Source organism: Polypterus senegalus, chromosome 15, assembly GCF_016835505.1.
Source record: "Polypterus senegalus isolate Bchr_013 chromosome 15, ASM1683550v1, whole genome shotgun sequence".
NCBI lineage: Eukaryota > Metazoa > Chordata > Cladistia > Polypteriformes > Polypteridae > Polypterus > Polypterus senegalus.
This window is the reverse complement of record NC_053168.1, coordinates 20,382,033-20,394,277: the sequence shown is the minus strand read 5'-3', so window position 1 is coordinate 20,394,277 and position 12,245 is coordinate 20,382,033. Positions and strand designations below refer to the sequence as shown.

The 12,245-nt window shown below is 37.8% G+C and overlaps 1 protein-coding gene across 2 annotated transcripts in view; it reads left to right on the top strand.

The window, feature by feature from the left end:
• vps28 (VPS28 subunit of ESCRT-I) overlaps positions 1 to 12,245 on the top strand; it is a 38,220-nt gene that overhangs the window by 13,390 nt on the left and 12,585 nt on the right. For both annotated transcript variants that reach the window (XM_039736472.1, XM_039736471.1), the window contains exon 5: positions 3,509 to 3,598. In XM_039736472.1, the coding sequence (XP_039592406.1) occupies positions 3,509 to 3,598 (90 nt within the window). The remainder of the gene's footprint in view (positions 1 to 3,508; positions 3,599 to 12,245) is intronic.

Genomic DNA, 12,245 nt, shown 5'->3' with positions numbered 1-12,245 from the left:
TTTGGAACCCCTCTCAGCCTGCATAATAATTGACTCTACTTTCAGCAAAAAAGATAACAGTGGTGTGTTTTTCATTTCCTAGGAACATCTGAGTACTGGGGTGTTTTCCGAACAAAGATTTTTAGTGAAGCAGTATTTAGTTGTATGAAATTAAATCAAATGTGAAAAACTGGCTGTGCAAAAATTTGGGTACTCTTGTAATTTTGCTGGTTTGAATGCATGCAACTGCTCAATACTGATTACTTGCAACACCAAATTGGTCGGATTAGTTCGTTAAGCATTGAACTTCATAGACAGGTGTGCCCAAACACAAGAAAAGGTATTTAAGGTGGTCAATTGCAAGTTGTGCTTCCCTTTGACTCTCCTCTGAAGAGTGACAGCATGGGATCCTAAAAGCAACTCTCAAAATATCTGAAAACAAAGATTGTTCAGTATCATGGTTTAGGGGAAGGCTACAAAAAGCTGTCTTGGAGGTTTAAACTGTCAGTTTCAACTGTAAGGAATGGAATCAGAATATGGAAGGCCACAGGCACAGTTGCTGTTAAACCCAGGTCTGGCAGGCCAAGAAAAATACACGAGCGGCATATGCGCAGGATTGTGAAAATGCTGCACATGGTGTATCTGTACATCGTTCTATGATTCAGCGCAATTTGCACAAAGAACATCCGTATGCCAGGGTGATGAGAAAGAAGCCCTTTCTGCACTCGCCCCACAAACAGGGTTGCTTTTTGTATGCAAATGCTCAGTTAGACAAGCCAGATTCATTTTGGAACAAAGTCCATTGGACTGATGAGACAAAAATTGAGTTATTTGGTCATAAGAAAAAGTGCTTTGCATGGCGGAAACAGAACACGGCATTCCAAGAAAAACACCTGCTACCTACTGTAAGATTAGGTGGATGTTCCGTCATGCTGTGGGGCTAGTACAGGAACTGGGGCCCTTGTTAAAGTCAAGGGTCGAATCAATTCAACCCAGTATCAACAAATTCTCCAGGATAATGTTCATGCATCAGTCACAAAGTTGAAGTTATGTTGGGGCTGGATATTCCAACAAGACAATGACCCAAAACACAGTTCAAAATCTACAAAAGCATTCATGCAGAGGGAGAAGTACAATGTTCTGGAATGGCTGTCACAGTCCCCTGACTTGAATATCATCAAAAATCTATAAGATGATTTGAGTAGGCTGTCCATGCTTGGCAGCTGTCAAATTTAACTGAACTGGAGAGATTTTTTATGGAGGAATGGTCAAAAATACCTCCATCCAGAATCCAGACACTCATCAAAGGCTATAGGAGGCGTCTAGAGGCTGTTATTTTGGCAAAAGGAGGCTCAACTAAGTATTGATATAATATCTCTGTTGGGGTGCCCAAATTTATGCACCTGTCTAATTTTGTTATGATCCATATTTCATATTTTCTGTTAATCCAATAAACTTAATGTCACTGCTGAAATACTACTGTTTCCATAAGGCATATATTTAAAATGAAGTTGCTACTTTGAAAGGTCAGCCGATGAGAAACAGAAATCCAAAGAATTAAGAGGGGTTCCCAAACTTTTTCATATGACTATATTTGTATAAATAATGTATAAGTGACAGTGACATACCAAGTCTTGATTATATTTGCTGCTTAATCTGGTTAATTAGCTCTACTAATCAGTAACCACCCTTCATGCACCATCCTACACATACAGAAATAAAAACAAATGAAGGGAAAGGAGCTCTCCCTTAGGTCAGTTCAAGTAGAATACGTGATTTGTCTGAGGCACTAAATTGCCTTGGTATAAAAGACTTCTTGGTGTCCGAGAGGAAATTCCTCTGTTGCAGCTCCCCAGTTACACCATTGATGATTGAACTGGGGTCTCTGAATTCTTTTCAAAATGGTTTCACATAGTATATAGATTAGTATGCACTGATTAGACATCATATGAATGACTGCAAGTGCTGGTTGCAGACATGTTAATGTGAGTTGGAAATAAATTAAATAAATGAAAGAGAAGTTCAAGATGTCACTTTGAAGTGGAACTGATGATCATATTAACATGCTGTAGCATGCTGTCTGCTCACAGAGGGAGACATGTGGTGAGCTAGAGTCACAAGGGAGAGAAAGGGGTAGGCAACCTAAAGTTGTTCTAGTTTAAAACATTTCTTGTATGACAATGTTCTGTTACCATACATGCATTTAGTATATATTTTAACTTAAATTAATGAACTGGTAATTGCTTGTCATGCATTAAGAATTTAAAGGATATATTTCTGTTTACAGGCCATTCAATGAAAGCATCTTTATTTAAGGTTAATCAAAAATATGTATGTTTAGCATTAAATATAGCAGTCAAGAGAAATAGTAGTTTAATACAATATTATCGTTTTCAGTTAATGATTTTATTTCTATAATCCAGCAATAAACACTACCCGGGAATATGTGTTCTTGTACTGACTACAAGGCGGCATCTGTTAATGTTGGTGTATTTCTTTTTTTAGTGTTAGTGAGTGGCTCAGGTTAGGGTAGAATTTAATCTTCTAATGGATTTCAGCATTCTGCCAGCTCTTTAAACAACTAGGCTTTAAAGAGGTTTTTTTGCTGATGGCATTGGAAGACATTATTGTATGTAATATTTCTTGTATCAGCAAGCTAGTGTTGTGTTAGGTTTAAATTCCAGAATAAGAACAGAAATGATCTTGTATGAGTATGGACTGTGAAGCTTGTGCATATTTAAACCTTAGTGTATTAACACAATAACTAGCACACACAGTGAAGTTAATTTGTTTTTGCAAAGAGAAGAGAATTTGTTTTTCCAGTCTTCTCAGGCATCCTTTACCAAGTGAGAGGCTTTTAGAGCACACTTGAAGTTGTATTCATTGACCACTTACCCTTACTACCAGCTCATCAAGCTCTTTAGTTTTAACAGAGTTTAAGTTTAGGAGGATGCATGATTAATATGTTCAAATTTATGAAGTGAATCATTATAGTGCATTGTAGCTCTTATTTTAAAATGGCGTCTTTAACAAGGACATGGCACAGATGGAATTAAGGGAAAATTTTGCACACACAGGACTATACAGTAGATGTGTTGAATAAATTACCAAGTGGTGCGGTAGACAGTACAAGTTGGGGATCTCCAAAACTCGACTCGAGTTAAGTGAATTTTGATTGACAAGCTGTGTTGGACTAAGTGGCCTGTTCTGGTTAAAATAGCTTCTGTTTTTTAGCTCAGACAAGTCGTATTGGCAAAATGAATTGAGGCATTTCAGATATTCTCTGCAGAGAGGCTAAGTCACCACAGGAATCCCTTTCCTGATTGAAAGGTTCTGATTCTTCATGTGTTTTAACAAGAGCGACCACTGATCATATATTTTTCTGTAAAATTCAGAAGTAACGGGTTTACTTTTTTGTAACTAAATTAACTATTAAAATGGTTATATGCGTATGATTATGTGAATTACCAGTATTTATAGAATTGGTCGGTAATCTTAGAAGTAACACTATGCACTTTCTTCTTTTAAGGTATGACAATATGGCTGAACTGTTTGCTGTAGTAAAAACTCTCCAAGCCCTAGAAAAGGCATATATCAAGGACTGTGTTACCCCAAATGAGTGAGTACTCTAATTGCACTAAATGTCATTTGCCCTGATCTATCAGTACTATGCTTTATAATGATCTCAAGTACCTTGGGTGGGCCATATTGCCTCCAATAAGATTTTTTGTCGATTTGGAATTTTTGCACCAGAATGATAAACCAATAATATTTACCCAAACAATAGTTATGTACTAAATACAAAAAATTCAAGGGTGTGGAAACAGTTTGGTAATATATAATTCATAATTACTTCTGGAAAGCAGCAGGCAACTAATTTTGCATAAAAAACTTTTATTTATGACCTTTTCACATATGAGTACATTTTTTTGTATATCGACAAGTAAATAGTTCTTTTCACTTGGTGTTGTCATACCTTGATCACAGTTTAGATTAGGAAAGTGCTGAGGGTCACAACATCAATCGATCATGAAGAAATTAACCTGCCAGCAAATTGATTTCTTGAGACAGTAAGGTTTGTTTATCTCTCTTGCCTGTTGTCAATAGTAGCATTCCTCCTGATACATTTTTCTACTATTATGCATATTTAGTCGAAAAACAGATCTACTTTTCCAACATGTAAAAATGTATTAACTTACAGAATTGTGTATGTGGAAAGTTTCTCACATAGAATGCCTGTATACAGTTCTGAAATGCACAGTCAAAGTTTTATATTTGTCACCTATTTATTGCATCAAGGAACTGGTTATGCACTTTTGCTGCACCAAAGACCCTCTACACCCGGTCACTATTCAGGAAGTGGATGTTTAGGTGGTACATTGCTACAAGTACTTGGTGGTCCACATCAATGACAGGCTGTAATAGTGTCATGACAAAGAAGAACTACAAAAGGAAGGGCAGTGTAGACTCTCTTTTTTTCCTTGGAAAACTATGGGTAGTGACATCCTTGACATATTCTGCAACTGTCTGTTGGCCAGTGTTGTTTTCTGTACTGTAATGTATGCTGGGCGGTAACATCACTTCAAGAAAATAACTCCAAATCAACAAGCTAATTAAAAAGGGCAGGCTCAGTTATGGGATGAACTCTGGACCCCTGGAGATGGTAGAGAGAGAAAGAGAGAGAGTTAAAAACAAAACAGTGCTGTTATGAATAATGCTGCCAATCTCTCTCTAACACGCCAACATTAAGGACTTTCAACAAATTATTTAGAAAAAGTATGTCAGGAAACACTAGTGGGGCACCTACATACCTACAGCAATACACTTGTGTAGTGCTTCACTGTGGCTTTCTTTTCAGTGATTCAAGTGTGGGGTGTGTGTTCAGAGAACAGTGTGTGTGTTTATTTATTCACTGAGCTTCTGTAAAAAGCCACAGTTTCCCCTGATGACAAACAAAAGTTTTATATATATATATATATATATATATGTGTGTGTGTGTGTGTGTGTGTGTGTGTGTATATGTGTATGTATATATATATATATATATATATATATATATATATATATATATATATAATGTGTGTGTGTGTATGTATATATACTAATAAAAGGCAAAGCCCTCACTGACTGACTGACTGACTCATCACTAATTCTGCAACTTCCGTGTAGGTAGAAGGCTGAAATTTGGCAGGCTCATTCTTATAGCTTACTTACAAAAGTTGGGCAGGTTTCATTTCAAATTCTACACGTAATGGTCATAACTGGAAGCTATTTTTCCATATACTGTAATGGAGTTGAGCTGGATGGCCGTGGGGGGCGGAGTTTCATGTGACATCATCACGCCTCCCACGTAATCACGTGAACTGACTATCAACGCAGTACGTAGAAAACCAGGAAGAGCTCAAAAAAGCACTGAAGAAAACATGCATTATATAATTGAGAAGGCAGCGAAACAATAAGAAGCAAGCGACTGACATATACATCCATATTCATGAGTGCTGCTACTTCGAAACAAAGCACGTGTAAACCTAAAGTTTAAATTAAGTTCATAGACAGGCTGCCGCTGGCGCTTGTAATTTAGTGCCTGCCCATATAAGGCTGTCCGTCAGCGCAATCCAATAGAAACACTGCCGCTAAATATTCACGGGTGAAGGACTGTGCTTATGCAGAGGAAGATGAGATGGTCAGGGTGGTGTTTGGCACAAACTCAGCGAAACTGCGAGAGAAACTTTTAAGTGCCGGGTCTTAGCTAACATTACATACAGCCGTGGACATCACACGAGATGGCACCAGCACAGCTGGGAACCTTCGATGCATGTACACCGAAGCGGCTCATGTGAACTGACGAGTGCACAGACAAAAGCTACAGTTCCAAAGAGTGCTGAACAAAACCGAATTGCACAATTGAGAAGGCAGCAAAAATTATGAAGTGTCTGATACATACATGCATATTCATAAGTGCAGCTACTGCGGAAACAAAGCACACGGTGGAAAAAGTCAATGTCCCGCTAAAGGAAGACAGTGTAAAAAAAAAAAAAAAACCCGTGCATGCAGTGTGTCACATCTCAGATAAAGAGGAAGACGAGCTGTTTATTGATGCAGTAAGAAACGAATCGATGAATGAAACCTCTTATCTTTACAACGCATTGACAAACACGGAATGTAACTTGAACACAACACATCATACAAATACGACCCTGATTGAAAGAAATAATGATAATCAAATCCTTGATGACAACAACACTCAATAACACTCACAAAACAATTACTGTATATTGACAATCATGTTACGTTATTTTTAAAATGTTCCCTTTTCTTTTCATAACTTCTTTAACACACTACATTTCCGCTATAAATATATATATATATACCCCGATCTACATACTCTCAAAAGATAAGCCACGCGCGTGGCTAATTGTAGAGGCTTCGCCTCTAGCCGACATCCGAGGTTCGATTCCCGACAATGGATGCACTGAGTATGTACGCGCGCTTCCCAATTCATTTTACCCTCGCATCTCCTTGGTTTGGGACGTATGAAAAAAATGTTAATGCAGAATTATGTTAAGTTATTTTTAAAATGTTTCCTTTTCTTAGCACAAGCACAGCTGAGAAGCTTCTATGCATGTACTCCACAACGCTAAAAAAAATAACGCATTTAATCACACTTTCAATTCCAAGCAAAGAGGAACTTTTATCAATGCATGATTTCCTGGTACATCGATTACACTGATGCATTTAGATTAGGAAAGTGCTGAGGGTCACAACATCAATCGATCATGAAGAAATTAACCTGCCAGCAAATTGATTTCTTGAGACAGTAAGGTTTGTTTATCTCTCTTGCCTGTTGTCAATAGTAGCATTCCTCCTGATACATTTTTCTACTATTATGCATATTTAGTCGAAAAACAGATCTACTTTTCCAACATGTAAAAATGTATTAACTTACAGAATTGTGTATGTGGAAAGTTTCTCACATAGAATGCCTGTATACAGTTCTGAAATGCACAGTCAAAGTTTTATATTTGTCACCTATTTATTGCATCAAGGAACTGGTTATGCACTTTTGCTGCACCAAAGACCCTCTACACCCGGTCACTATTCAGGAAGTGGATGTTTAGGTGGTACATTGCTACAAGTACTTGGTGGTCCACATCAATGACAGGCTGTAATAGTGTCATGACAAAGAAGAACTACAAAAGGAAGGGCAGTGTAGACTCTCTTTTTTTCCTTGGAAAACTATGGGTAGTGACATCCTTGACATATTCTGCAACTGTCTGTTGGCCAGTGTTGTTTTCTGTACTGTAATATATGCTGGGCCGGTGACATCACTTCAAGAAAATAACTCCAAATCAACAAGCTAATTAAAAAGGGCAGGCTCAGTTATGGGATGAACTCTGGACCCCTGGAGATGGTAGAGAGAGAAAGAGAGAGAGTTAAAAACAAAACAGTGCTGTTATGAATAATGCTGCCAATCCTCTCTCTAACACGCCAACATTAAGGACTTTCAACAAATTATTTAGAAAAAGTATGTCAGGAAACACTAGTGGGGCACCTACATACCTACAGCAATACACTTGTGTAGTGCTTCACTGTGGCTTTCTTTTCAGTGATTCAAGTGTGGGGTGTGTGTTCAGAGAACAGTGTGTGTGTTTATTTATTCACTGAGCTTCTGTAAAAAGCCACAGTTTCCCCTGATGACAAACAAAAGTTTTTATATATATATATATATAAAATACACACACACACGCACGCACATACATAAATACATACATATATATATATATGTGTATGTATATATACTGTATGTGTGTGTATGTATATATACTAATAAAAGGCAAAGCCCTCACTGACTCATCACTAATTCTCCAACTTCCCATGTAGGTAGAAGGCTGAAATTTGGCAGGCTCATTCTTACAGCTTACTTACAAAAGTTGGGCAGGTTTCATTTCAAAATTCTACGCGTAATGGTCATAACTGGAAGCTATTTTTCTCCATATACTGTAATGGAGTTGAGCTGGATGGCCGTGGGGGGGAGTTTCATGTGACATCATCGCCTCCCGCGTAATCATGTGAACTGACTATCAACGCAGTACGTAGAAAACCAGGAAGAGCTCAAAAAAGCGCTGGAGAAAACATGCATTATATAATTGAGAAGGCAGCGAAACAATAAGAAGCTGTCCGTCAGCAGCAATCCAATAGAAACACTGCCGCTAAATATTCACGGGTGAAGGACTGTGCTTATGCAGAGGAAGATGAGATGGTCAGGGTGGTGTTTGGCACAAACTCAGCGAAACTGCGAGAGAAACATTTAAGTGCCGGGTCTTAGCTAACATTAAATACAGCCGTGGACATCGCACGAGATGGCACCAGCACAGCTGGGAACCTTCGATGCATGTACACCGAGCGGCTGACATGAACTGACGCAATGCACAGACAAAAAGCAACAGTTCCAAAGAGTGCTGAACAAAAACCGAATTACACAATTGAGAAGGCAGCAAAAAAATATGAAGTGTCTGATACATACAAGCATATTCATAAGTGCAGCTACTGCAGAAACAAAGCACACGGTGGAAAAAGTCAATGTCCGGCTAAAGGAAGACAGTGTAAAAAAACCCGTGCATGCAGTGTGTCACATCTCAGATAAAGAGGAAGACAAGCTGTTTATTGATGCAGTAAGAAACGAATCGATGAATGAAGCCTCTTATCTTTACAACGATTGACAAACACGGAATGTAATTTGAACACAACACATCATACAAATACGATTCTGATTGAAAGAAATAATGATAATCAAATCCTTGATGACAGCAACACTCAATAATACTCACAAAACAATTACTGTATATTGACAATCATGTTACGTTATTTTTAAAATGTTCCCTTTTCTTTTTCATAACTTCTTTAACACACTACTTCTCCGCTGCGAATATATATATATATATATATATACACCGATCTACATACTCTCAAACAGACAAGCCACGCCATGAGCGCAATTGTAGAGGCTTAGCCTCTAAGCGCCGACATCCGAGGTTCGATTCGACAATGGATGCACTGAGTATGTACGCGCGCTTCCCAATTCATTTTACCCTCGCATCTCCTTGGTTTGGGACGTATGAAAAAATATGCGGTTAATGCAGAATCATGTTACTTTATTTTTAAAATGTTTCCTTTTCTTAGCAGCTGAGAAGCTTCGATGCATGTACTCCAGCAACGCGTTAAAAAATAACGCATTTAATCACACTTTCAATTCCAAGCAAAGGGGAACTTTTGTCAATGCATGATTTCCTGGTACATCGATTACTCTGTTGCACACAACACAGCTACAAAAATGTTAAGAGTCGGAATAAAGCGCGTTCCTACTACTGATCGGAGGAAAATTTCATTTCAAAAGACTACCCGACCGAAGCCTTGATAAAAGCATGGTTTTGAGGACACTGAAAAGCAAGCAAAATTAGATGCATTACAGAAAGCGGACTTTGTGGCTCTTACTGGGGATCATTGGACTTCCGTGACCGTTAGTAATTCTAATTACATCTAATTACAAAATGTTCAATGATCACACTGTTTTAGCCTAATGTACAAAATAATTTTGGCTAAGGTTACTCAGAGTTTAAAGATTAAGTTGGTCAAATTACCTTTTATGTTTCTGACTTATTTTTTTAATAAGAAAAACTGCACTTTATGTTGAAATTTTGGTTATTATTATTTAAAGACAATACCATTCTGAAAATGTACTTAAAGTACTTAAACTACCACTTTATTTTTAAGTCTGCCCAATTTTAACCAGGGATGATATTTTTGTTTCTGTTTTGAATTCAAATGCAGTTTAAAAGCATTTTTTTTTCAGAAATTAAAAGAGCTTGAGTTTACAATATTCATGTCCATGTCTATTATTTGATTCTGTCGCCCACTAAAACCCTTTTAAATTAAAAAAAACATTTGCGATTGGGGGCAAATTTTCTTGTGTGATTACATACGATTAATCAAGATTAATTATTACACAGCCTCTAATTAATTGGATTAATTTTTTTAATCAAGTCCCACCCCTAATGTACAAATCTACATATATGTACATATATATATATATATATATATACGTGTATATATAGATATATATGTGTATATATATGTGTGTGTATATATATATATATATATATCTTTTACTTATATATAGTGGTATATATATATAGATATAGATATAGATATATATATATATAGATATAGATATATATATCTCGATAGATAGATAGATATGACAACAACACTCATATCAATGACAAAACAATTACATTTACAATCATCTTACGTTATTTTTTCCTTTTTCATAGATTCTTTAACACACTACTTCTCCACTGCGAAGCGCAGGTATTCTTCTAGTGTATGTGTATGTATATATATATATATATATATATATATATATAAACTGCTCAAAAAAATTAAAGGAACACTTTGAAAACACATCAGAGCTCAATGGGAAAAAGAAATCCTCCTGGATATCTTTACTGATATAGACTGGGTAATGTGTTAGGAATGAAAGGATGCCACATCATTTGATGGAAATGAAAATGATCAACCTACAGAGCCCTGAATTCAAAGACGCCCCAAAAATCAAAGTGAAAAATTATGTGGCAGGCTAGTCCATTTTGCCAAAATTTAATTGCAGCAACTCAAAATTATGCAGCACTTTGTATGGCCCCTGTGTTCTTGTATACATGCCTGACAACATCGGTGCATGCTTCTAATGAGATGACAGATGGTGTTGTGGGGGATCTCCTCCCAGATCTGGACCAGGGCATCACTGAGCTCCTGGACAGTCCGAGGTGCAACCTGGTGGCATTGGATGGACCAAAACATAATGTCCCAGAGGTGTTCTATTGGATTTAGGTCAGGAAAGTGTGGTGGCCAGTCAATGGTATCAATTCCTTCATCCTCCAGGAACTGCCTGCATACTCTCACCACATGAGGCCAGGAATTGTCGTGCACCAGGAGCCACTGTACCAGCATAGGGTCTGACAATGGGTCCAAGGATTTCATCCTGATACCTAATGGCAGCCAAGGTGCCTTTGTCAAGCCTGTAGCGGTCTGTGTGACCCTCCATGGATATGCCTCCCCAGACAATCATTAACCCACCACCAAATTGGTCTTGCTGAATGATGTTACAGGAAGCATAATGTTCTCCATGGCTTCTCCAGACCCTTTCACGTCTGTCACGTGCTCAGGGTGAACCTGCTCTCATCTGTAAAAAGCACAGGGCACCAGTGGTGCATCTGCCAATTCTGGTATTCTATGGCGAATGCCAATCGAGCTGCATGCTGCTGGGCAGTGAGCTCAGGGCCCATTAGAGGACATGGGGCCCTTGGGTCACCCTCATGAAGTCTTTCTGGTTGTTTGGTCAGAGACATTCACACCAGTGGCCTGCTGGAGGTCATTTTGTAGGGCTCTGGCAGTGCTCATCCTGTTCCTCCTTGCCCAAAGGAGCAGATACTGGTCCTGCTGATGGGTTATGGACCTTCTATGGCCCTCTCCAGCTCTCCTAGAGTAACTGCTTGTCTCCTAGAATCTCCTCCATGCCCTTGAGACTGTGCAGGGAGACACAGCAAACCTTATGGCAAACCCGTATTGATGTGCCATCCTGGAGAAGTTGGACTACCTGTGCAACCTCTGTAGGGTCCAGGTATCGCCTCATGCTACCAGTAGTGACACTGACTGTAGCCAAATACAAAACTAGTGAAGAAACAGTCAGAAAAGATGAGGAGGGAAAAGTGTCAGTGGCCTCCACCTGTTAAACCATTCCTGTTTTGGGGTCATCTCATTGTTGCCCCTCTAGTGCATCTGTTGTTAATTTCATTAACACCACAGCAGCTAAAACTGATTAACAACCCCCTCTGCTACTTAACTGACCAGATTAATATCCCATAAGTTTCATTGACTTTATGCTATACTCTGATTAAAAAGTGTTCCTTTAATTCTTTTATATATATATATATATATATATATATATATATATATATATATATATATATATATATATATATATATATATATGTGTATATGTATAGAATATTTTCTTGATCCTGAATCCAAAGGGAAAGACCAATTCCTGTGTAAAAATATGACTGAATAAACATTAAATTTATCCTGCACTGTTTCTAAATATTAGTATTCATTTCCAAAAAGAGTGTGTCAGGATCTTGGGTGCAGTAAATAATACGTTACTATAGAAAAGACTATATTAAAAAAGGTGAATTTAGACATTAAATATA